Below are 27,494 nucleotides of genomic sequence, written 5' to 3'. Positions count from 1 at the left end.
TCCAGCGAGACAGAGATGCAACTGTAGTGCATGCGAGCGAGGGGCTGATCTCTCTCTCTCTCTCTCTCACACACACACACACACACACACACACAGACGCGCAGGCGCACACATATAAACGTGAGAATTGCACCTTCGCACAACAGCGCATCGCAGCCCAGCAGACATGGCATCCCTGAGCCTGGGGCTCAACGTGTCCCGCAAGAAGAGCGCCTGGAGGAACGGGGCGGTGGAGAGGAAGAACCTGATCACGGTGTGCAGGTAGGACCCGCGTCTGCCGCACCAGCTGCTGCTCCACACGGCACGGCGCGGTGCTGCGGGGCTCCCGGGCGGCTGAACGCAAACACAGCCGTGTGCGGCTCGGAAACGACGCGTCGCTCTGCTGCGGACACACACAGCACTGCTCGCATGTTCAGTACACACGGGAAGCACCCTGCTGCCAGCTCGTGTGTCATACATGCATGACTGGAGCAGCAGCACACAGCCCGCACACACGGTCCACACACACGGTCCACACACACACAGCCCGCACACACGGTCCGCACACACAGCCCGCACACACGGTCCACACACACGGTCCACACACACACAGCCCGCACACACGGTCCGCACACACGGCCCGCACACACAGCCCGCACTGTGATTGTACGCGTCCCTGTGCTGGTGCTGGTTAAGCGCCGCTGGTCAGTGACGCTGAGTCTGCTTTTATTTTCCGAGCTGCGTAACGTCAGTTGAAATGACAAAGTTGGTTGTTCAATTTCGCAGAAACCAGTATTAATTCAAACAAAACACAGCAACCACACAAACCCGCTGCCCGGGTCTCCACAGACAATTGCGCTGCAGATGCAACCGATCCTAGAAATATCAGCAATCAAATGCGCTCAGTGACAGATATTTCATCTGATTTTAAGTTAATCTTACAATGTATCAGTTGAGCTCAGACATGGCAGCATAATCTAGTGTGTGTGTGTGTTTCTATAATCAGACTGGTTCTTCTCCAGAGATCAAATCAATTGATCGATTCTGAATTTAGAGTTCCTAGCTATTATTCACATGAATGTATATTAAGTCTATTTACCTAGAAGTCTTTGTGTAATACTACACTTTATATAATCACAGAATAACAACGCAAGGACCTCGCATGTATTATTAATACTATTATAATTACAATTGCGTGTTTCTGAGGAGGGATCATGACAGGCGCCTGACTACACTCTCTATGAGCACTGCTATGCTTTTCTTTTTTATGCAGAAGAGGCAGAAAAGTTTAATTTTCACAGCTTGAGATTTAAAGCATTGATTTCTCTCTCACAGTAGCACAGCGCACTTCAATGTCTGTGGTGTAATGGCTGGTCAAATGCCAGTTAGCCTCGGTCATTTTGAGCCCGGGGTTTTATGAATAGCGCACACGTGTTTTAATATGTATAAACTGCAAGGACAGTACCATCATGCACACATCTTTAGTTCTGACTTTCCATCCATCCCATACAAGAAGGTACAGCAGTACTAAAGCATCTCCCCTTCACTGAGTCCCCAGCCAGCCCTGAATGGCAGCACTTGTGTTGAGGGAGAAGATCGACTCAATTCTTATTGAATCTCTGTAGACCAGTGTTGTGGACAGGGCCTGTGCTGAGACTCATGGCCTGTGATGGCTCTGTGCTCAGGGGGTGTGTGTCAGGCTTGTGAACTTGTGTGATGCCTCTGACGGCTCAATTTCACCCCCCCCTCAATAATCTGTCAGCAGTTGCTGTGTGAACTGCGACTTCTTAATTAAAATTGGAAGTAAATTGGTATTTGTAAAATGTATTATGCTTTGAATTGCACTGTATTATGTAAATGTGAATTTGCTATGTTTTATGCCTTGTACTGAACTGTATTCTTGCACTTTGTACTGCACTTATATTTTCTAAGTCGCCCTGGATAAGGGCGGCAAGAAGTAAATAATAATAATAATAATAATAAATAATAATAATTAGTCAGGCAGAAAGACGGTCTCAGAAACACACAGCCCACATTCACACATTGTAAATGGATGGGTAGGAAACGGCAGGCGATGTACATGAGTCCTCTGATGTTTGTAGCTGATAGATGTCTCCAATGACCATCAGTTTGCTTTAACATCATGAAGTGCAGAATATACAGTGAAAATCTGAAGTAAGATCTGTCGCTCTGTAATGGATTTATCTGGAAAGAGCAGCCTGTTAAACCCACTCAGAATCAAACGTCTCCACATTTCTCCAGAATAGAGATTTCACTTTAAACAGGCGTTGCACTCGGCCTGAGGGTCTACTACCCCAACATGCACAAGAGGCCAAGAAGAAGTTGGCAGCCTTGCAACCTGCTTTATTCCCTGTAAGTGAGCATTCACAAAAGAACCACTTAAAAGCCCCCTGCTGCACCATAATTGAAGTCTTGAAAGCCTTTGAAATGCCCTGTAATCCTGTTAATTGGAGAGTCCATGGGAAGCTCTGGGTCACTTTCATTACTGAATTTGGCAGACATATTAACAATGACAAAATAAAGCCCTCTCCTCCATATCACGATTTGTACCCCTAACCATGACTTCTGTGCCTTTGACTGTGATTAACTCAACTATCCGTGGCTCGGTTGAATCCCAACACAACACAGCGCCTTCAAATGTCTGACAAATGTCCTCTGTGGCCCATGACTCCAGACATACCTCACTCGGGTCAGTTGCCCTGGTCCTGGATAGTCTTCAGTGCTCTCCCTTCCGTCTCTTGAATGTGGACAGGTTATTTAAGTGACACCACTATGTGCTGGGACATGATGAAGGGATAATAAATGGATAATCTGTAACCATCCTTTGTTGAAGTTGAAGGACTGTAGTTAGAGCTGAGAGGACTGTGGTTTACAGTGGATGAAAAATTTTAGAGATGTCTCTTTGAACTTGAACATAAGAGTGTGTCCAATCGAGAGGAGGCCATTCGCCCCATCGTGCTCGTTTGGTGTCCATTAATAACTAAACGATCCAAGGATCCTATCCAGTGTGTTTTTAAATGTTCCCAAATTGTCTCTTCAGCCACATCGCTGGGGAGTTTGTTCAGATTGTGACGCCTCTCTGTGTGAAGAAGTGTCTCCTGTTTTCTGTCTTGAATGCTTTGAAGCCCAATTTCCATTTGTGTCCCCGGGTGCGTGTGTCCCTGCTGATCTGGAAAAGCTCCTCTGGTTTGATGTGGTCGATGCCTTTCATGATTTTGAAGACTTGGATCAAGTCCCCACGTAGTCTCCTCTGTTCCAGGGTGAAAAGGTTCAGTTCCTCAGTCTCTCAGTAGGACGTTCCCTTCAGACCTGGAATAAGTCTGGTTGCTCTCCTCTGAACTGCCTCTAGAGCAGCGATATCTTTCTTGAAGTGTGGAGCCCAGAACTTCACCAAGAGAGGGGCGCAGGGTGCAGATAAAGACGAATGGTGCTTTTATACTGTTCTATCCCTGAGGAACTGGGGATGGAAGGTGCAATCTGAGCCAGCGGGGATGACCCTCGGAGGCTGTGCGCAGTGATGGCGTCCTCTCGTGTTTGACTGGTCGGGGGTTTGGTTTGGTATGATTTTCACAGACAGGCAATGACACCGTTAGTTCACAGTACAGATTGTTTTTATTTGAACGTTGCCCTTTATTCCGAGTAACTGGAATTTTTAAATGTTCTTAAAGGCTGTTAACAACATAACAGAAATTAAACTGTATATTCAGAAGGCTCCTTCTAAGCTCATTATTATTGCCATTATTTGGTTGGTTCCTGTAATGCAGGAATTACAGGACTAGTACAAGCTGGCTGCTGTTTTCTGGAAGAGAAAGCTATTGAATTCAATAAGCTGGTGCTTCAGTCGGGGAGGTATGACTGTTTTCATTCCCAGGAGTATAATTCAGAGAAGTGTTCAGAGAGTCACTTTGAATGTGATGCGCTTTAGGGGAAAAGCAGGAATAAACTTCAGAAATAAAAATTCTAAAAAGGAAAAATAAAAAAGCAGCGTAGTTCACGGTTGTTTCATTTTTTGTTAGTAACTCTAGACCCTATTGTTATGAATTCATACGGCATAGATTTCCAAACTACAGCCCTTGTAGGTTGGTTAGAAAAGACAGGCCGCAGTGTGTATGTGTATTGTGTGTGTGTGTGTGTGTGTGTGTGTCGTTACGTTGTGCTGTAGTGTGACTCCAGGGCTCGGGAGCCATGCACTTGCCTAGTGAAGGCGTATTGATTTTCGATCACAAGATACGATGAGGCTGCATATTGGAGGGATGAGCGCATCATTCTCACACATCCAGTTTCAGCAGATTTACTCTCTCGTGAAAAACTGGATGCAGTGAAGGGTGTCTTTTAAGACAGCCGTGGTTGTCATGGTATGGTGTGTGAGTCCATGCTGTGTGGGTGGGGTGTGTGGATTAGAAAGTGTGTACAGACCAGCTGTCAAGACTTCAGGGTCTCGGTGGATGAGGCACATTGAGTCTGCTGGAGTTTGGGCAGCAGTGTTGACTGTGCACTTTGTAACTGCAGGGCTTTGTGTTCCAATCCCGGGTCAGACACTTCCTGCCGATTTCCTGAGCAGATGTTTTACCCACAATGCTCAGTAAAAACCCAGCTGTATAGATGGGTGCCAGTGAAAGTCACTTTGGATACATTAATAATAATAATAATAATAAACTGATAATAGTAAAGATACACTTCTGCTATTGAGGTAGGTCCCTAGGTAAAGGAAAAGCACACTGTGGCATTTTATCATCCTTGGCTTTGGCGCAGTAGGTGGTCCCCTGCAACAGTGTGATGGCCAGGTTGGGAGGCGCTTTCATCTTCTGCATTGAAGGGAGACTGCGGGACACGAGTCTCTGAGGAGGCAGGTCAAGTGGGGGAGGATCCATCTGTAGCGAACACCTACACAGCCACCACAGTGCCCCTGCTGCGCCACAGTGCACTCCCCCCTGCGCTGTGTTGCCAGGCAGCTCTGGGTTCAAATTCAAAAGCTCTTCCAGTGCTTTTAAGGTGCTGTTCATCCCCCGTCCATCAAGGCAAGGGTTGTCAATCGCAACTTGACCCATCAGGTGCTTTTACATTTCTGAGCTGGATCAGACGCATTGTTGGCATTTGATCCTGGCAGTGGGACGCTTGACCGGCTCAAGTCCCAGCATGCACTGCGGCGGCACTGCGGAGGCAGGCAGCTGACAAACATCAGTGGAGCAGATAAGAAAACCCTTCCCTACGTCCCTTACTATAAATGAAACAGTTTAAATTAACACTACATGGCTTTTATTTTGTTAGCAAAAATATATAATTGTATTTTTATTTCAAATGCTTCGGTTGCGAAAAAAATGCAAGTGCTTTGGGTTTACTTGTTAGAATGATTTGTAACGAGATAAAGACAGTTGTTGATACAGCTCTGTGTTCTAAAGGACTCGTTTAATATGTGCATATAATGAAGTTTGGACTCCTGTGGCGGCTGAACGTTGATCCTGATCAAATGGCAGTGTAAACGCAACACCACTGATCTGGATCAAATGTACTGATGCATTTGATCCGGATCAGAAATGGCCGTGTAAACGTGCCTATTAACACCCCCCATCAGCTCAGTCACTCAGTCAGACTCGGCTGTAAAAACCCGTTTAGAGCCACTGTGAAACTGGCCTCTGCAGAGCCAGAGAATGGGAGGGCAGATGAGTTTCACTGAGCCGAGTCATAAGGTCTTGCCTTGGTGAATAGGAGTGAATAGGATTGTTAAAGCGTTTGCCACAGCATTGAAACCCCCAAATTCGTTCCAAACCTATGAAGCTTGAAGGGGTGGGGTGGGGTGGCGTGAGTGTTTTATCCTAAAATGAGAAACTGAGCTTAATCCGATCTTCAGTGTTGTGGTCTGACCTCTCTCTGCAGGCAGCTGCTGATGTAGTTACACATACACAATGTGTCTTGGCGTTGGCGTTGATGACGCGTAATGCGATTGTCAGTTGAAATGGCGAGCATTGAATTCAGTTTCATTAAGTGATGCCCTCTGTCCCTCGTCTCTACATCTGGCGTCTCCACAGGATTCGCAGCCGATTCATCTCCATCGTAGGTGATGTGTTCAGCGTCTGAACGCCAGCTGATCGGTATTGCAGTGGGCGTGTTGTTTCAGCCGATGCTCCCGGTTGATTGTTGTGCATCTGAGACTTTCAGAAACCCGGTTGCTGTGTTCGCTGACCAACTGCTCTCCGGCTTTGCCAAGAGCTCCATCAGAGATGAGCATTTGATACAGTGCCTCCTGTAATAAATCAATCCATATCATGACTTCAGGGGAGCCATGGGGCTGTGTGTGTTGGTTTCTTGAATTCTTTTGTTAACAACATTACCTCTTTAGTGGCCATTTCTTCACCTTCACCTTCACCAGCCTTTTATTTAGCATAAGGCGCTGCCGTTGACTGGGGCGAAGGCCTGCCAGGACTTCCACATTGTAGAAACGCTGCACCAGCTTAAAGAACTGTCGTCATTGATGAACGCAGTTGTATCTGCATCAGACATTGATTGGACACGTTGGATGGTTTTAAATAGATTAGCTAGGAAAACTTTTTTTAAACTAAAGCTATGTACAATAAAAAAAACATCTAATCCAAGATTGTTTTAACCCTTCTAGGCTTAAACACTGTTCCCAGACGACTCTATAAACTCTAGTTGCAAATTAATCCAATAAATCCAGAATATACAGCCCCATATTGATTTGTATTTTAAAATAAAAGCGATGAAGCACACAGACCAGTAAAGATAGAAGCTTTCTGAAATGTAATTAGATTTGAGTGAAGTGAAAAAGTCTGCCTAGTTAGACTTTAACAGACCATTGATCTTGCATGACTGTGACTGGATATGAGGCTGAAGAATATCAGGATCGTTCAAGATTAACCGGCAGATTTTCTCTTGTCTGCTTGAGTTAAGAGTTTAAATGCCTGTTAAAATAAACATTACATTCATGTTTTTTAAATTGGAAAAATAGTGGTTACTGTGTGGGGAAGGGCAATGCCCTTTGACATCTAAAAAACAATTAAAGATGATCGTTAAGGCAATAGGAATGTATGCAGTAACATATAAAATACCCAAACCATTACTACTTCTTAGGAGTCTTAGGAGTCTCTCCTTTTCTCTCGATGTGGATCTGAGAACAGGACAAAGGTCACAGACATTCAAGCGGTCACTGCGAGTTTAATGTGTTTGTTTGTTGGTCTCTTCTTGTTGTTCCCAGCATGCCTCAGTCCATGCCCTGTGGTATTGTTTGAAGTCATTTTTACATTTAAACATCACTCATAGGTGAACACTGGTAGTATTTATTGGTCAGATCTATTTAATTAAATATTGTATATTAAAAAAATAAAAATAAAAAAAATACAATTTTTTCCACATTATCTACAATTGTATTTATTTTTCTTGTTTTCCCTTGAAATGAAAGAGCAGCAGAAAACATTCTTGAATGCCAGCATTGATCATAATAATCTGAAAAATGTCAGAAGCTTGCATATAAAATGTCCTTTATTATGATGAGAGTTAATACTGTGGAGCTGAAGGGCAGGGTGGGGGGGCTCGGAGCCGGTGACTGGAGCTGCTTTTGTTTTCTTCACAATAGTTGGCGCGCCGTTTCATTTCTGTTCTTCAGAGGGGAAGGAATAAATGAAAGCCATTTTCTTTTAGGCGGGAGGATAGCCAATAGATCACAGACTTCAGGTTATTGTCATTGCCACACAACCGGCAATTTAGCACCACGTCGAACATTGTTCATTTGTGCGGCTGCTCCTGAGAGCAGCACAGACAGCCACCTGTTACTGGATCACATCGTACTTCTCGTGCCATTACCTGTAATTGTCACAGTTCTGCTCAGTCTGGAGAAACACACTCTCTCTGCTGCTCCATAATATACAGTAATGTAATTTCCACCCTGCTCTGCAGAGACTCTCAGTCGGAACTGCACTCCAGTGACCTGCAGGTGTGTTCCCCCCCGAGTCTGGCCCCCCATCCCTTCCCACTGCCCGTCTCTTGCCCAATTGTCTGTCTTCGCTCCTCAGACATTCACACTGCAGCCAGGCCTGTTTGACAGCCTTCTTAATTAAAATGCCCAAACTCTGTGAGTAGGTGTTCTGTGATAAATGGATTGTAAGAAAGGGTTTTTACACAATATGAGTGGGTGGGGATGCCTTTGTGTTTTAGTGTTTCACTTTCATATAAAGGCTTTTGTCTGAGAATCTGAGCTTCGTGCTGTGTGAACGAGACTCTCGTCGTTGTGGAAAATCCCTCATCGCTAATGCTGCACATTGCAGGTTTTCTCATTCTTAAAGAACTAGGACTAGGGAATCGCGTGCTTTGCTTCATGCTCTGGTGTCATTAAATGAAACTTGGATAGTTAATGTAACGTAGAGGGAAAAATAATGTTCTTTAATAGCAATTATTCAAGTGTCATGTGCAAGGAAGATGTGATCATCTTTTGTTAGTAAGTCTACCTTTTAAAACAATCTCAGATAAACACAACTTGACTTAATTTTTTTATTCCAGGATACAGATATGACATGATGTTCCAATGTCTCCATCCATGTTCACCCCTGAGAGTCGGACCCTACTAATGAGGAACCATCTTCATCTTCATATAGGACGAGTGTCAAGGTCCAGCCACCATCCCACAGCCATTCTTGCTCCATTGTTTCTCTTAAAATGGGTCACGGCTCAAGTCCAGGGAGCTGGGGTTGGGTTGAGATGGGTTGGCCTTGTTTGCAAAAGAGATTAATACCCATCTCCATAGAACAATGAACATTCATGATGTGATTTAACTGATCTGTTTTTTACCTTAATTTCTTACACCTCACTAATATCATGTAATGTCTAAAATCTGTAGAAAATGTAACTCAAATTTCCTTACACATGGATTGTACTTGTATTGTTGCTCTTCTGGACAACAGGAGGCACTTGCTCACATAGGGTTCGAACATCACAACTGGAAAGCTGTGATTCAGATGCTAGTTCAGGACCCTTTAAAAGCTTCTCTACCCAGAGTGCTCCAGTCAAAACCCATGAGAGATGGGGGCCCATGTGACCGCTCAGGATAAAAATAGCAGCCGAGTAAATTAATAATTAATAACAATCAGACAATGTGCTGCCGAGGTTTCCAGAATAGACGGGCATGAGATGAAACGGACGGCCCCAGGGAGAGGCCTGTCTGGGACCGGCTTATCTGTCATTGCCCCCCCCCCCACAAATTGGGTTCGTGAGTAGCTGTATGGATTGATTCAATTACTGTGTTGTATGGCCATCGGCTGGTATCTTTCATGAATAAGAAACTGCTGGACAAATTGATTTATAATCTAGAAGGGGGGAAATAATAAAAATGAAGCAGAGGTTTCGAGAGTTTCCACATGTTCTCCTGGGACGAATGTGTGTGTTTTTTGTTCATCCTCCCGGCAGGGCTCTGTGCTACAGTGGCACTAATTTGCTGTGCAAGGAAGGAGGGCGAATGTGTCGACCTCAAGCGGCTTTGCCGTGCCTTTGTGAGATGCCCTTATGGGACACGTTCACCGCAGGAGTCGCTGTCCTGTAGGGAAACGGTGCCGGGTTGATAGCGTACGCATCGTGGCACACGGGGATGTCCACTGCAGAACCGGAGAAGCTGAGCCCTGTATCTGTGCTGCCCCCCTGCAGCGTGCACCGACTCTTCTCTCACTCTGAGGGTCAGTCCTGAAATCCGCTCCCAGGATATTAATGTTGGCAGCTCTGTTGGCGACACCACTGTGGCCTCAGGATTCCAGGCCTTTCTTTTTACTGTCCTTAAATTGGAATTTACTCTTAAAGCTGTTTGTAAGCAATTAATTTGCCCGTCGCAGGCAAACGAGGAACAGGAAATGATGTCACTCTCCCTGGGGTTGTGTATAATGTGGTGTAGAAGTGCATGAATGTGACGGCTGGCTTTGGAAGAAGATTTCTGTCTTGGGGAGGAGGAATCATTATGTGCGCGAGGCCTGTTAGTCATGTGCAGTCCAGCCATCCAGGGAGCGTCGGTCTCGTTGTCCGTACAATTCAGTGTTACTGAGTGCACCCAACCCCCCCCCGCACAAGTTGATGGAGAGCCATTAGATGAGCTCAGCAGAAAACCAACAACGAGCTGTCTGTCACACTAATGCTTGCTGGTTCTGGCAGCTCCCTTCTGCACTTTCTAGAAACGAGCAGAGAGATTCCTGCCACTCGGACAGGTGGGTCGGCAGACAGATGCGCAGGTGGGTGGGCTGTCAAGCGGGCACAGACCGTTTTCTTAGTGCTCCACATCTTCAACCTGTGCAAGGAAACACTGAGCTTTAGCAAATCCGCTTGTTTGTTCTTCATCTAACCTCAAAACAAATAAACAAACTGAAATGCCATGAAGTGGGTGCCTGGGAGAAGTGCTATAAGTGCTGTCAAAGAAATGTCAACCCCTGCTTCACATCCCTCTATCTTTCAGTCTCTACGGGAGATTGTTTTACACACTGAGCCGGGCACCCTGCTGGCCTCACTGTGACGAGGGGGATCCTCGGTCAAACCCCAGGGGTCTGACGCTCTCTGCTCTCCATGTGAAGGCGCTGACAGCGGCGCTGTGATTAACACACTTGTCGTCTCATCCATTCACCAGTCTTTCACAGAGCAGGAGCGATCCTCGCAGTTGACCGTCTCTCTTGTGGTCGGCCTGTAGCAGGATTTTAACGTTCCTCTACATTGTTTCATCAGATTCTCCGTGAAGACTCTCATCGACAGGTCATGCTTCGACACGATAGATGACTCGGCGTCCGAATTCACCAACTTCGTGTCCATCCTGGAGCAGATCCTGAGCCACAGACTCAAAGGTAGGGGCTGTGTTTGACCTGCTGACCGACCTCTGTTCTCCATTAACCAGGGGGTCAGTTGCTTACCACTCCTTAAGTAATGAATAGCTTAAAAATCAAACACTGCAGCTTTACGCTTAACTAGGGTTGTGAATTCAGGGTGTGAACTTGTGCAACAGCCTCACCGAGGGGCAAACCATGCTAACGTGGAGGCTATGTTTATATGAAGGGTATGATCTTGTCCTGCTCTGTTATCTGTGGTATCTAAACTACCCGACTGCACCAGAAATCCTAATTATAAGTTATATTTACAGCCACAGATTTAAGGTTCAACAGTGTTGTGATGCATAACTGTAAAAAGCAAAGCAGATTAACTGAGCTGTCAACATCCACTCCAGATGATCGCCGGAGCCCTTTGTCAGACCGGTAGTGTTGCTGTGCTTTCCCCGCGCCTACTCTGAACACGGGCCTGGAGGCACGGCCGCTCTGGACAGCGGCTCAGTTATGAAATACGACGGCGCTTGTTCTTATTGATCTAATTATTCCGGTGATCATTAGTTTGTCTCGCCCATAAACGTCTGCCGCTGCCGTCTCTCTGCTCCTGCTCATCCCTGGAGGACAGCACACAGGGACTACACTTTCAATTTACTGTCACTCGCGTTTTCACTTCAGAAGAATCAAAGGGAAAAATTACTTTGTGCCAACGATAATGGCAACTGCAAATCAAGCCTGGTTTTTAATCAGAATGCTGCTCAACCAGAGAACTGGAATATGAAAAGATGGATAACTAGAATCGTGAGGTTCAAAACAAATCTGCTCTTATTGCCTTTTTAAATGTTATATTTCCTTTCTTTGTTGCAGTTGTCATTTTTGTTTGCTGTCATAGATGGAGCATTACGGCAACGACACAGTAAAGGTGTCAGCCCTGCGTCAATATTTTGAACTGAAAATGAAGGAACTTCTGCACTCAGTTGTCAAGGTGGTTTGGTGTCAGTGTTGCTTCACACCAGACCAGATCAACAGTCCTCTGGCTGCCTCTGACAGACGTAACTAACGGGGAGGCAAACCTAATATGATTCTGTTCAGATGTTATTTTTCGTCCTGCTATTCCCTTAATTAAATAGCACTTGTACTCCGTGGTAATCTGTTATTCTCCTGACAAGTTTCTTGTTTGCATTATGAAAGGAAATTGAGGCCATTGCAGGAGAGACACTTTCTTAGGCAACAACGACAACAACAAAAAAAAGCTCCTCTCTCCCTCACAGAAATGCATTATTCTCTCTGGCAATCGCTCCGACTGTGGTACTGCTGCACCATTAGAGACGGGTTGGAGGTGAAAGGCCAGCGTGGGTTTATTGTCCGGATTTTTGGCGGAGTGAAGGGGCTGAAATAAATTGATCATGCGTCATGACTTTATAGATGTTGAGGGTGAATCCATGCTGTCTTGAGAGAGAAGTCAGCAGGAAAGTGCACTTTCAGTGCCTGCATTCGCTCACTTCTGCATTTCATAAAAGTAGAATTGCTCTTATATGCTAAATGTCTTATGTGTGTCTTAAAAAGGCAAAGTAATAAAACCCCTGTTGACGAATGGTTTTCTTTTCCCACAAACCATCAAGCTCACCCAGTGAGTCTTCAGGAAATAGACTTGTCTGAGTGAGATCTAGTTGTTTGACATCAGAACAGACACCACACCTGGAGTGGCGAGGGGTCTTGTCTTTTGGATCCAATTTTCGGGTGGGTAGTGTAGGCTGTTTATGGCCGGCCTTTGAAGGGCATCCTAATCAGTATATAAATATTACCCAGCCTCTGCTTCACCACTGGGTGAGATCGCCCCCCTCTGCGGCTCAGCGGGAGAACCGCGGTAAAAGCCAGCTCACCGAAACGGCAAACCCTCTAAATGTCAAAGCGGTTCCTGTGCCATGGGTCTGAAGTAGTCAGAAATGATTGCACATCATCAAAGTGGGAAAAGAATTTCAATCATTTTGTTTTTTTTTAAAAGGCGTCTTCTGATCCTCAGTTGTTGCAGTGTTTCTTGTGGTTCTGCCCGTATCTTCAAATTCCCATCTGTGCACACGGTTACAAAATGGAGGAAAATGGGTAGAGACTCGGAAAGCAGTTTGGTTTGAGAGGCAGCGAGTCGATGCAATTCGTCTTCATCTGAGAGATGATTTACTTGTTTGAGCTTCAAGTTAAAATCACAGCATTGCTGACTATATATGATTTTCCTATCGTATTTGATGCACACTGACACACTAGACTGCTTTTCAGATCCATCCAGGTTTGTGTAGTGGGTATGAGTGGACCTCGATGTTCCTTCAACCCAGGACTGTTCGAGATGGGGCTGAGCGGTCGGTGCCCAAAGCACAGAGCTTAGAAAACCCCATTGTGTTGAAAAGTGAATACAATTCTGAGTCCTTTGATTTGTGTGTGATAAAGCAGTTTGGTCCTGTTCTAACCAGCTGCAAATCTTCCACACAGACCTGTCGTTTATCATTAATATTGAACAGTTGGCTGGCAAAATAAACACTCTAAGCGTTAAACTTGCAGATCCAGAATGATATTAAATGAAATCTCAAAGGTTCTCAAAATAATTTCAGGTTTATCTTTTTATTAATGTTTACATCTGGCAGCAGCTGTAAACATCACTCGGACAGATCACTAAACCCACCCCTTCCTGCCTGATGAAGTTGTCGGTCGGTGGATTTTCATTCCTCAGATGAACCCACACAGGGGTTGAACTCTCATGCCCGGGGCGGCCAGGTATATGGGTCCCTGAAAATTCAGCCTCTTCAGAATGGGACATGTTATTATTCTGGTCCAATAGAGCTCATAATGACCTAAGCAGTTAAGTCAAGGAAGAGCTCTGGGATGAAGATCTAGACAGGCTGAGCTGCTTCCCTCCCTCCAGGACCAGAGCTGGGCAGCCCTACTGTCGAGGCTCAGTTTGTTATATCTGGTGTTTATTTATGTGTTCTCCTTCCTTCTCAATCTCCTCCCAGGACAGGTCAGCTGGTTTGGCTATGAAAGTCCGCGCAGCTTCTGGGACTATGTGCGTGTGGCCTGCAGCAAGGTCCCTCACAACTGCCTGAGCAGCATCGAGAGCATGGAGAATGTCCGCGGCTCCCGAGCCAAGGTAGGTGCTGGGGGGGATGGGCAGCCTCACCTGTACCTGGACTCGGCTCATCTGTCGACTGACGCCCCACCGTGCTTCGTGTTTCTCCCTGCCAGCTGAGCTCCCACTTAATTGAATCTGTGACCACACTCATTTCCTTAATTGTTCCAGTTATTATTCAATTACCGCAGAGCAGCTCGTTAGCAGTCAGACAATCCACGTCACCTTTAGCATTTGGATGACGTGACCTGAAATCTCTATACCTCGGGGCTCGGTGTTTAATTTCCCTATGCTGAATCTCGGGCGTTCTCGCTGTCATCAGTGGCCGAGTGTAAATGCATTAGTGATGGAGGCTGGTAATGACTTGCTGACTGGCGGAGACTCGGGAGGTTAATTGAAAATGCTTGTGAACGTCGCTTTAACTCTGCGTTAATTCGGACAAAGCGGATTTGGGTTTGAATAGGTGCTGTGTTTGAGTAAGTGTAGTTTAATTTGTATGTATTGATATTAACCTTTTCCTAACCAAATCTAACCTTACCAAATGAATGTCTCCGCTGTCAGGGAGACCTGTGTGCTGTGGGGGATTGAGGCAGGACAGCCAGTCCTGATCCAAGTTCTTCATAAGTGTTCAGGAAGACTGTCCGCTGAATATAACACATCCTTTTATATAGTGCCTTTCGCATCACTCGGTGAGATCTTGGGGAGACGTGGAGGTGACTGTTGCGGTGCAGTAATGGGGGGCTTAAACAGGAACGCCTACAGCAGAAGCCACAACACTCACGTCGATACTCGGCTCCAGAGCAGCGGTGCAAAGGGGACAGAAGGGTGCGCAGAGTTCAGTGCTCTTTAGTGCTGCTTGTGTTGGCGCAATCGTGTGTTTCAGCTTTTTGTCGGGGAATGTGCACCAGTTAGACGCATAGCAGAGCCTGTTTAAAGTACTCTATTGATTGTCGTAGCTGTGCTGATGTTCAGATTCTTTTAAGCGGGGCTCTGTTTAGGTCCCTCTCTCTCCGAGAGCTGGGGAGAGGGAGTTGAACTGGTCTCGTTCAGACAATGAGCCGAAAATAATAAAACCCGAAGGACCAGACCTGGCGTCTCCTGGATTAAAGCACAGTGGGGGTGGTGTTGTACTTGGTTTCGGTATGGAGCAGTTTGAATATGTTCTGATGTGTGATTGTGTTGTTGTTTCAGGGCCGAGCGTGGATCAGGGTCGCGCTGATGGAGAAACGCCTGTCAGAATACATCTCCACAGCGCTGAGGGACTTCAAAACCACCAGGTCTGGACAGGTTTTATTGACAGATACTGAGAAACGTCTAGAAACTTTAGGTGAATAATGTTAGTGTTTGATTCAGTTCCTTGCCGAGTCGTTTTGTCAGCTTTCTGTGAAAGATCCACGGTTTTAATGATCCGTTTGCCTGGTAGGACTATTCTTCAGTCTCTGACGGGGGGCAGATAGTGAGACCCCCGCTGTGCCATCTGGCGCGGGCTGCAGTGTGGATCCAATTTGCGAGCTTCTACACCACAACACCACAAAGCCAGGGCGCTCGAGAGGAGCCTTCCTCTCGGGGATAAAAGAAAACAAATTTACAAGCTTGCAATTAAATTAGTCCCAATTAAATCACAATGTAGATGTAAATACAATAAAACTCGATGTCTCTCAGCTGGCAGCGCCGGTGCGTTGCTGTATCAGAGAGAGAGGACAGTGTGTGCTGTGTGTGTAAGGATTACAATGCAGAGCCTCTGCACAATCCATTACTACTGATTTACGACAGGCTTCAGATATCCCTACTCTGTTCCTGCAGGAGGTTTTATGAAGACAGTGCCATCATTCTGGGGGAGGAGGCCCACCTGCTGGCAGACATGCTGATCGGGCTCAATGCCATCGATTTCAGGTACTGCTGTCGGCCCGGGTGTGTGTGCTGTGGTCTGGGGGGGCTGTGTGTGGAGTCTAGGCAGCTCTGCCTCCCAGGTCTCTGTGAAGGTCCCTTATTGGAGGATCTGAAGGTCTTTCTTGATCCCCTGTGAAGCAGTCGGGTCTCGCTTTGTGTTTGTTTGCTAAGGATTGTTTTCTTATGTGTGTGTTGGCACATGTATGTATGTATGTGTGTATATATATATATATATATATATATATAATGTTGCTTTAGTTTCAATAATTAATGCCAATGTTTTTTATTTAAAACCAACTAAACACTGTGTTGCTTGTTTTCCAGTTTCTGTCTCAAAGGGGAGGGTCTGGATGGCAGCTGCCCTGCAGTCATTGACTACACTCCCTACCTGAAGTTCACTCAGAGGTACGGCAGCCACTACACTTTACTTGAGACCGAATTAAATTAACTATATTAATCTGTGCGAGTGTGTGTTTGTGTGTGTGTGTGTGTGTGTCAGTGAGAGAGACAGTGTGAGTGCGTGTGTCGGGGGGGTTTGAATGCGTGTGTCGGGGGGTGTGGTTTGGAAGTCCCTACCAGGCCAGGTATAGAAGGGCGATGGGGTCTGTGCATGGACTGAGTTTGTGGCGCTGTGTGTTGCAGCTCTGACAGCATCAGCAGTGACGAGGAGGAGCTGCGGACCCTGGGCAGCAGTGGCAGCGAGGGCAGCTCGCCCGAGAGCCTGGAGCCCACTGTGTTCCTGGACCAGAGCAGCTGGTACAGCAAGTGCAAGAGAGTGGAGCAGAAGTACCGGTTGGCCCTGGAGCAGAAGGTAACTAATGTTAATAATAATAATAATAATAATAATAATGCGTTTTATTAAGCGCCTATTTTCCAACGGGATCCGAAAGTGCTATCTAGCTGGAGACATCTCCAGCTCTGCAGGTATCCACCGATGCAGCGTGACCATGTGGTCAGTCTCTGAGCATCACAGCCCGGCCAGCGGAGCGACACCCCACCGCCTCTGGCCAGTTGCTTCTATTGACTTTTTCTTCCCACAAACCTGAGCTGTGTGAGGCAGTGTAAGCAGGAGCCAGTAAAGCTTGCCTGGGGGCATCAGGAACAGAGCTGTAGTGGCCGCAGAGACCCATATAAAGGTTAACTGCAATGGACCTTGGGAAAACCACAGGCAAGGGTGGGAAGGCATGGCATAGCATGGGCAAGTGCAGTATGATAAACCAGTACATGTGTACCATGGGGAAAACGGCCAAATGACCACTCGCACCATGTGGCAGAGGGGCTGAGATGCTGTGTCTCACACACAGCTACACACACAGTGGGTGGCTTCAAATGTTCACTTCACAGAGTCCAGTGGAGTGAAATGAGATCAAACCATTCGGCTCAGAGGAGAGAAACTAAATTTCCAATTAGGAGGTAAAAAAAAATCCTCTGGGGTCCAGGGCCCCATGGTTGCCGGGGGTCAGACCTCCGTTGAAGGTCTGCTGAGTATCACAATGAGACACGGTAGCGGGGAGCCGACGGGAACACGCTACTAAGAGCGTGGTGAGGGCCGAGTCTGTTGCCATGCCGATGCACGTGTAATAACGCATGGATTCCCGCGTGATCGCTCCTTTCATATGATCTCATTTTTAATGTCTGTCTAATCTGCCCCACTTCAGTGCAGAAATTTATCAATCAGAGGGAGATGGAGATGCTGTCCTCGGTGCCTCAGTGAGACTGTTTTCATGTGTTGCTTGTGGAGAGGAGAGGAGGGGATAAGGGGATGGGGGGATGCAGGGGGGGGGGATTGTCTGTATCTACTACAGTGGCTTCAGTCTCCTGTGTGCCTAAGCAATGAGTGACTCTAGACTTCTGTTGTCTTGCTAGCCAGCAGCCTTATCCAGTGATAGATTTCAGTTTACAAAATTGTTTTTAATAATTGTCAAAATTAAAAATGGAAACCTGACCTCTGGAAAACCCCCTGGCAGCACCGATCTGGTGTGTTACTTCCGTTGCTCTTTCTTCTTTCATTTGTATTTTTTAAGCCTCTTCCTGCCATTGAATTGAGTGTCTGAAGCTGAGCTTCACAGCTGTGACGACACGGGGTGTGTGGGTGTGGCCAAAATGACACGTGGGATATAAGTTATTAGTAATATTATTAATTTCTTGGCCACGCCCTTTCCCAGCATGACGTACTGGAGTCACAAAATCAAAAGAACTCCTCTTACAAGACATGTATCGCAGTAAGTGTGGTGCAGTATTAGTCTGGTTTGAAGACCTGAAATCAGTGCAGAAATTGCAGTGAAGCACAAGATACAGTGCTGCTAGAGTGAGCTAAAATCACACAGTACCACAGGACAGCCGTCTGGGTCTGCTCATTACGTCCACAGGTGAGCTACAGCGCTCCAGGGCGAGTCAAAGCCCAGGCCCGCTCTGAGGCGGTGTCTTGCACTCCTGGTCTGGCCCGTGTCACAGCTCTGTCCTCTGTGTGTCCGTCTGTCCGTCAGGGTTACCTAGAGGAGCTCGTCCGCCTGCGCGAGTCCCAGCTGTCCGAGTCCGTCTCCCAGAACAAGGTGCTGCTGCGGCGGATGGCGGAGACGGACCTCAGCCACAAGATGGAGAAGGAGCAGCTGGAGTTCATTGTCCTGGAGCTGCAGGACCAGCTGTGAGTGTCGCCGTCCGGAGCAGAGCAGAGAGGCCTGGCCCAGCCTGGTTCCACTGCTTTATCTACAGGAAATGGCCGACGTAAATTTGACGACAGACAGACGGGTCCCCTCTGTCAGTGCATCTCCTCAGCCTCAAGAGGAGCCTGAGTTACACTCGGCCCCGAGACACTGCGTATTGTGTGTGCTGTCAAGCCTGTACAGTGAGGGGAAAAAAGTATTTGATCCCCTCACTGATTTTGTACGTTTGCCCACTGACAAAGAAATGATCAGTCTATAATTTTAATGGTAGGTGTATTTTAACAGTGAGAGACAGAATAACAACAAAAATATCCAGAAAAACACATTTCAAAAAAGTTATAAATTGATTTGCATGTTAATGAGTGAAATAAGTATTTGATCCCCTATCAATCAGCAAGATTTCTGGCTCCCAGTCTCTTAAAGGGAGTGCTCCTAATCTCAGCTTGTTACCTGTATAAAAGACACCTGTCCACAGAAGCAATCAATCAATCAGATTCCAAACTCTCCACCATGGCCAAGACCAAAGAGCTGTCCAAGGATGTCAGGGACAAGATTGTAGACCTACACAAGGCTGGAATGGGCTACAAGACCATCGCCAAGCAGCTTGGTGAGAAGGTGACAACAGTTGGTGCGATTATTTGCAAATGGAAGAAACACAAAATAACTGTCAGTCTCCCTCGGTCTGGGGCTCCATGCAAGATCTCACCTCGTGGAGTTTCAATGATCATGAGAACGGTGAGGAATCAGCCCAGAACTACACGGGAGGATCTTGTTAATGATCTCAAGGCAGCTGGGACCACAGTCACCAAGAAAACAATTGGTAACACACTACGCCGTGAAGGACTGAAATCCTTCAGCGCCCGCATGGCCCCCCTGCTCAAGAAAGCACATGTACAGGCCCGTCTGAAGTTTGCCAATGAACATCTGAATGATTCAGAGGAGAACTGGGTGAAAGTGTTGTGGTCAGATGAGACCAAAATCGAGCTCTTTGGCATCAACTCAACTCGCCGTGTTTGGAGGAGGAGGAATAACCCCAAGAACACCATCCCCACCGTCAAACATGGAGGTGGAAACATTATGCTTTGGGGGTGTTTTTCTGCTAAGGGGACAGGACAACTGCACCGCATCAAAGGGACGATGGACGGGTCCATGTACCGTCAAATCTTGGGTGAGAACCTTCTTCCCTCAGCCAGGGCATTGAAAATGGGTCGTGGATGGGTATTCCAGCATGACAATGACCCAAAACACACAGCCAAGGCAACAAAGGAGTGGCTCAAGAAGAAGCACGTTAAGGTCCTGGAGTGGCCTAGCCAGTCTCCAGACCTTAATCCCATAGAAAATCTGTGGAGGGAGCTGAAGGTTCGAGTTGCCAAACGTCAGCCTCGAAACCTTTATGACTTGGAGAGGATCTGCAAAGAGGAGTGGGACAAAATCCCTGCTGAGATGTGTGCAAACCTGGTGGCCAACTACAAGAAACGTCTGACCTCTGTGATTGCCAACAAGGGTTTTGCCACCAAGTACTAAGTCGAAGGGGTCAAATACTTATTTCACTCATTAACATGCAAATCAATTCATAACTTTTTTGAAATGCGTTTTTCTGGATTTTTTTGTTGTTATTCTGTCTCTCACTGTTAAAATACACCTACCATTAAAATTATAGACTGATCATTTCTTTGTCAGTGGGCAAACGTACAAAATCAGCAGGGGATCAAATACTTTTTTTCCTCACTGTATATGTGATTCATCTGACACTTAAAACAAAGAAAAGATCTTTCCTTGAAACGACTGGGAGTTTATTGTACTTCCTGACGGGTAAAGCAGTTGAGAAGCTGGATAAGCTGTCAGAGCTGAGGTTTCACAGACCTGCGTTCATAGCACTACTGCTTCTAACAATCATAACACACTATTGTGGGGAGTCAGACTTTTAAAGCATTGCACGACAAAGTATAAACTTTATTATGAATTTCTTGGCAGAAGTATTTCAATATTTATGACCATATTATTCTGTAGCATTCATCGCTGCTGTGTGCAATGCTTGTTTGCGCACGTGTATGGTCCGTCGCTATAGTGATTCTGTCTCTAGCTCTGCTCCCAGAATTCCTGGCGGTATCTTTTCGAATGTGATGAACTTGCAAAGAATACTGATGGATACAGATGCACAGGAATCACAGGGTGGATATCGCAGTGACATTTTGTCAGCCCACAGCGGTGCTGCTCGCAGGGTGACATTTATATCACAGCAAGACGTGACAAAGACGGGGGGCACCTCGTTATGGATTCTCTTCAAAGAGAGACGATTCTCTGGCATCGGTGGGCTTCCTCTACACGTTGCTGGTTATGCATTATTATGAAATATACAAGGAGAAAAATAATTATTCTCTCTGTCTGTAGATATTTATATTGCTGTGAAATGTGAATAAACTTAATTTGGGCAGTGAATGCATGAGGGAGTAATCAAATGTAAATATGGCAGCAGGCAAATTTGGTTTCCAGATTGGACAATTTAAATCGGTGTGAAATGGAAACTCCACACTTGAGCTGGTGTGATGTCTCTGGGGGGGGGGGCTGACTCGGCTGCTCATATACAATGGAAAAGTTGCTGAGGCTCAGATGTCAGACTCTAATTTGTTCCCCGTTTGTGCATTCTGTATAAAAGCATAACAGTCCTCTCGGCACAGAAGTCCCCCACCGTGGGCCAGCACTTTCGGCTAGCCTCTCCAGCCTGATTGTGCTGTTTGTACTGCGGTCACGTCCTCTGGCTTCTGTCGAGCACCTTCCTGAGTCTGTGTTGGGGGATGAGTCTCTAACACTCCTGTGAAGTGTGGACAGTTTCATGACCCGGCACAACGCTGTTACTGAGGGGGGGAGAACTAGAAACTGAATGTGTTTTGTTTTTTCCCCACATGAGAGACCAAAGTGATGTTGAATAGCTTTGTTAAAAACTATCAAAAGATCAAAAAATAGATCAAGTTTTCTAAATCAACGCAGATGGAGATCTTATGGAATAATGACCATGGGATGGAGAACACGTGGAAGAAACATCAGGCTATTGATAGGAAATCTACCCATTTTCCTGAAGAGAAAAGTATTTGATAAATGCATCTCGCCAGTGCTCAGTTATGGCTTAATAAACACCCTGGTCACTAGATGCAATACCTGTACACAACACAAAGAAGCCCAGAGAGATGGAAGAAACTGTAAATGGATCCGAGAACAAACCGAAGTATGTAACATCATTGAAAGAGTGAAAACGTTAGAATAGCAACAACACACTGAAGATGGACAAAAGCTTTGGTGGTGTGACCTGGAAAAGACACTGAAACAAGTTTAAACTATTTGGGGAGGCCGTCATCCAGCAGTGTGTAATCGGGCTGAGGATGAAAAAGAATGTTCTGTTGTCTCATGCTGTATTCATGTATTTTAAATCCAGATTTTTGTTGTTTTCATGACCTAACCCCTTCCGGTTTCCCTGGTACCCCTCTCCCTCTCTGCTCCCACGCAGGACTGTTCTGAAGAACCACGACCTGCGATCCCGGCAGGAGCTCACGGCCCACCTCACCAATCAGTGGCCGTCTCCGGGGGCTCTGGATGCCAACGCTGTCGCCCTGGACACCCTGCTGTACCAGAAGCACGCGGGTCACTGGGGCGAGTGAGTGACTCTGAGTTAGTGTCACTGGTGCGGAGGAGAGCGCCAGGGAACCCATCTTCACATAGCCATGACAGAGGCCTACACCTCAACACACACACACACACACACACACACACACGTTGTAAATTAGATGAGGGGTACGGTTTTGTCAAACTTCATGACTCAAGTTCCTTGCGTTCTTTACAGGAGCTGGGTGACCAAACAGTGACTGCAGATCTCGGCTCTTTTTGCTCCTCAGCCGTGCTAATCAAATAGAGAGGACGGCAATTTTGTTCAGAGATCAAGCATTGTGCAACAAGCAGGCTGTTTAATTAGTCAGCGATACTGACCCATCTGCTGCTGACAGACCTCACCGGCCCTGAGAGGCTCTGATACTCAGAATTATGAAAAGTGTCAACATTTGGAAATGAAAACCACACTCATGAATACTCGAGTAATGCAAAGCTTTTAAAATGTGTTTTCTAGTGTGTTTGTGTTGCAGCCCTTCACCTCGGGCACAGAAGTGCAGAAACCAGTACTAGTTGATCTGGACCGTGTACGACCCGCAGCCTGTCCCGAGACCCGTCAGTTCAGCCCCTTATCGCCTGTATCTCTTTGAGCGCCAGTCTGTCCATGGCGGTTGTGTGCAGATCTCTCTCTCTCTCTCTCTTTCTTTCTCTCTCCCGCTATGCAACCTTTCCTGATCCAGACCAGCTGTTTGGTGCCTGGTGTGATATTTAAACACACTGCGCACCTCCTGGTTCCTCCAGGCCTGTGGTGTAGTGTCACCCAATCCCTAAACATTGTTCAGTTTTCCTCCTCACTGCCATTATATCTCCAGATGCTCTAAATAAATAAAGCGCTGCAGTATTCAAATATTCAGTCTCCATTTATTAAACCATGAGTCATGCGTGCGCCCGGCATATTCTTTCCACCTTTTAAGATCTAATCTCTAAAGCAGGCCTGCTGACTCTGTCTGTGATTGATTGTAAACTGTGCCGCCGCCGCCGCGGCCATTTCCCCACCTTGCTCTGAACTGGGGAGATCCTCTGATCCCCAGCAGGTCCCAGCGATCTGCACAGCAGTCACTGGGGGCTGACAGACTGGTTTGCCTTTCCCATGAAAACTATCCATTGTCTTTGCCTTTCTGTTGTGTGGAATAGGACTGTATACAGGAACGGTAGAACATCGTTTCATGAGCTGGGAGAGTATATCAGGAAAAGATTGTTTATTCCCACATGTCAGAAATGACCTGAGTCCATTGATGGCTTGTAGGGGTCGGTGTTGTGGTGCATGTCAGTAACAATTTGGGTGTCCGAATATATGGGTCTTAGGTTTACACGCACGCGCACACACACACACACACACACACACACACCTATAATAGACAGGTATATGCACTGATTCATTATAGCACAAATGTATTAATATTACAATTTTCAAATCCACAAAGTGAGTCACAAATCACTCCTTAAATAAAGTGTTGACAGCAGTAGATCTGTTTAGCCTCATTATTTTAAGTTTGAGAAGAAAATCTAAATGTATAGAGAGAGAACCTTAAAAAGGAACCAGCAACAGAAATGTAAGATCAAGTGAAAGTGTCAGTCAGGAGCCAGAATCTTCTGTAGATTGACATTAAAATTCTAATACATACGGGGAGTTTATTATTATTATTGTTAATTTATCAAACTAATCTGATTAAAAGCTCATTAAGATTTGTATTGAACTCATTTTATGTTAGTTTCCATGTTTATGGAACCCGTCCCCATTCATTCACTGTATTTATGACCCGGTTCAGCACATTCTGTTCTGCAGCCTCTCCCTCGAGCAGAGTGAGGTATACCTGTAATATATCAATATATAAAATTGTGTGAGTATTTTATTATTTTAGCATTGTCTCTAATAACTATGTTGATGTGAAGGTTGACTCTTCTCTCCCTCTCCGTTTATGGCGTCAGGAAGAGTTTCCACAGCCTAGAGCAGCTCTCTGCCGAAATCAGCCTGTCCCAGAGCTCCCTGGACCCGGCCCACATCCCCGACCTGGACGGGAAACACGAGGGGTCCCACTCACAGAGCGACGGTACGGCTTCTACACACCAGTGCACCAACGGTTACATTAAATCATTAATAGTAATTAGTTTGGAAGATGGCTATATTGAATGCTGCAATATTAATATTGATCTCAGGATCTTGGTATTACAGGCCATCATCTCGTGGTCTGGAGTACAAGTTTGAAATCTCAAAATCCTGAAATAATTTGTCTCGTGATCTCAAGACAACGCTTCCAAAAATGGTTGTAGTCACATGTCCTTAGTGACCCACCGTAGGTTTGTGTGCAGAATAGCAGCCTAATCGATATCCCGTCTTTCCTGGCTCAAAGTCCTGCTCTTATCATTCCCATCAGAACCCAGAATCCCTCACTTGGAAGGTGGCGGGGATGGGAAGACTTTCAGGGCTTAGTCTTGTAAAAATCCTGGTTTGATTGAGTTTTCCTTCCAAGAGACAGAAGCATGACCTCCAGGTGCTGAGATGATGTTTGTTCCTCCACAGGGAAGGAGGAGACCCCGTCCTTGCTGGGCCTGTGTGGCTCCCTGACATCCGTGGCCAGCTACAAGTCCCTAGCAAGCCTCAAGTCCAGCGAGTGCCTAGCCAGCCCCACCACAGAGATGACCAGCCCGGGACTCACCCCCTCCTGAGTGCGGCTCCAGGGCCGAGGCTGGGGGGCTGAGACCGTGTCTTCTGTGCGTCTTCACTCCATCCTGCCATCCGTCTCCAAAGGCCTAGAGCTACAGAGAGACATGGCTTACTGTTCTGTTTGTTACGGTCTTTTCTGTCCCCTTTATTGAGCAGCTTTCATGAACATATGACCGTCTTGCCCCTGCTCTGTCAGCGGTATCATCTACTCCATCACTTCCATCCCAGCAGCTGGTCTTGGGCGGCAGTTTTCTTCCACAAGCACAGCCTTTGACCTAGGGAGGCTCCAGACAGAGAGAGAGATCACTTCCAGGAATCTGCTGAAACCACTGTTTTTGGTAGCACACATGAAAGCATGGTGTAAAACTTGTGGTTCTTGCATGAGGGAGGAGAACGTGTGACCCTCTGAGTATTTAAGTTGGGTACTATAACCAGGAGAGAGTTTTTCTTTGAGATTTGTTGTAATGTTTACAGAGGATGTGTCCGACTAAAATGGGTTAAACTACTGGAACAGGCCTGTCAGTGCAGGGCAACTGGGTTAACACACCTGAAGTCACTGCAGGAAAGACGCCTGGTTTGATCTGGATGTTGCCTCGTGGCAGAAATGTTGCCTCGGCTTGGGATGGACGTGCCCCTTAATGTTAGCATCGGCCTTTTTATTACTGTTTGTTTTGAATCCTGTGAAACATCAGAAGAAGCCATAGTTGTGCAAAGCTTCGGCGGTGATCGGTCTTGTCTGTGCCTTCGTTCGTCCAGCTTTACTGTCATGCTTTGAAAGCGTCTCTTCTCATGGAAGTGAGGAGGCCATGCTGGGCGCTGCTGCCCGGCCCTTTACAGGACCTGAATGTTTCTGTTTACAGATCGTGCTGAATGCTTTTAATCTCAAGATTTGCTGACCTTTTAAGAAGCCTTTTATCTACACAAACAACAAACCTTATTTTTAGTTGTTTTTTCATTCCCTCTGAGGAATTTACATCGTACTTTTGGATACAAATTCTACTAATATGAGTCCTAGTTTAAAGTACCGAAGCACTGAACAACAGATCCCACGTACGTGTATTTTGTATTTGCTTGTGGTTGTTTCATCTACTGTGTTCAGTGTTTGAATGTGGTTTTAATGGCTCTATTTCCTGTCACTAATTAACTTAAATATACTGTTTGGTTTTAATCAATCAGAAACCTATACCTCAAAATGTACGCATATCACAGTAATGTACCAATTTCTTAAAATTCCCGAAGAATGTAATGTGATCAATTTGATAGATCTGTAGGTCTTTGCTGCTTGTGTTTTTTAAGGTTATGTTTATTCTGCCAAACCGTGGGAGACGACCAAAGCAAATTAGGATTATTATAATTGATTTGTTTTACTCACCCTAGATTAGATTCTTAACCTGGTCACTCCTGAGCTCAATAGTTTTACATTCACTACGTTTGTGTTGTGAAAACTGGAGTGAGATGAAGCACCTTAGTATAAACTCGCCACTTTAGGGGTCATTTGTGTTGTTTTGTGTTCTTCTTCCTTATTGTGCAATAGGAGACCCAGATCTGTCACTCACAGCAGTGCGCTTAGTATTGCTGCCTGGAGTTCCCTGACACTGTGTGTGCGTGCATTGTCTGTACATCAGATATTAATTTTATTTGCCAATTATTCCATTCTGTATTAATGTTTCCAAACATTTTTTGTACTTAATTTAAATAATAAATTTCTTTTCGATCGTGCCTCTTCGTTGTCCAACATTTTACTTTTAGGAGAAACAAGGTCAAACTGTGAGACAAGGCTGAGCCGTGTACTTTTTTCAGGTGATTTGATCTGGTCCTGTTTGCCTTTAGCTCACTGTGCTCTCTGTACCAGAAGAAAGTGAATTGTAAGCCCTTGCATTTGAACTGTGGTCACATGAAACTCTGCTCCTGTTAGAGGTGTTGTGGTATCTCACTGCCGTCTCTTCTGACTGAACACCCGAAGCACAGTTTGGCACAGAAGCCATAATCAGAACCCTGGACAGCAACCGTCCATAATCCCTGAGACCCAGAGAGCAGCGCTACTGCAGCAGAAATGCAGAATACCATTTCCTTGGGTCTTGAGCATCGTTTACATGAACAGATAGAACAGACATCGCGGACAGCAGATTTGTTGATTGTCCGTAGAAAACCGAGGCCAGGTGTGCGAGGGAAGTGAGATTGGGGCGGTGCGATCCCTCTTCTTTTGGGGGGCTGCGGACTCCAGCCTCAGTGGACAGCAGCCCCAGTCTGTGCTGTGTTCATCATCTTCACTGTGAAACAATGTACGGGTCATAAGGTCCCACTAAACCACCACTAACATCTCTACACTGACTGGATTCGTATTACTGGTGAGTGACTGAAGCCATCCTTCGCAAAATCTGGAATTATGTAGAAGAAAAAAAAAAAAAAGTCCCAATTTCAGTTTAGTCCTGCGGTCGTTTCCCTGCGTTTTACTCTTTCAGTTGCTTTGATTGTTCATGATTTAATCTTCTGAATTTCACACAAAAACCTCTTCCTTCTCTGTAACCTCGCCAGTCGGAGAGGGTATTGTTGGCTGTCTCTGCGTTTTAATGGTGTCTCCTGTGACTGAACGCACATTATTCAATAACGTTTACCTTCTCCATGTTTATTTGTAAACTGTACGCACAATAAACTATTTTCTATCGGCACGCCAGGCTCCGAGCGGTTTGTTTGGACGGTCAGTGCCAACT

General features: G+C 46.0%; 1 protein-coding gene across 2 annotated transcripts; it reads left to right on the top strand.

Annotated features, from left to right (window-relative positions):
- The first annotated feature begins 19 nt into the window (after positions 1-19).
- On the top strand, positions 20-26,502 carry rundc3b (RUN domain containing 3b). Of its 2 annotated transcripts, XM_066715418.1 has the most exons (11): positions 20-261; positions 10,702-10,817; positions 13,796-13,929; positions 15,100-15,185; positions 15,712-15,801; positions 16,123-16,203; positions 16,441-16,609; positions 18,285-18,442; positions 21,964-22,110; positions 24,048-24,169; positions 24,640-26,502. In XM_066715418.1, the coding sequence occupies exons 1-11, from the start codon at positions 167-169 to the stop codon at positions 24,783-24,785; spliced, it is 1,344 nt and encodes a 447-aa protein (XP_066571515.1). In that variant the 5' UTR covers positions 20-166; the 3' UTR covers positions 24,786-26,502. The 2 variants fall into 2 exon arrangements, with proteins under 2 accessions (XP_066571515.1, XP_066571516.1); XM_066715419.1 differs by lacking the exons at positions 24,048-24,169; positions 24,640-26,502 and adding an exon at positions 22,576-22,967 and having other exon boundaries at positions 21-261.
- The last annotated feature ends 992 nt before the right edge of the window (positions 26,503-27,494 follow it).

The sequence above is a fragment of the Amia ocellicauda genome, chromosome 10 (genome assembly GCF_036373705.1).
Source record: "Amia ocellicauda isolate fAmiCal2 chromosome 10, fAmiCal2.hap1, whole genome shotgun sequence".
Lineage (NCBI taxonomy): Eukaryota > Metazoa > Chordata > Actinopteri > Amiiformes > Amiidae > Amia > Amia ocellicauda.
This window is presented reverse-complemented; position numbering and strand designations above follow the sequence as displayed.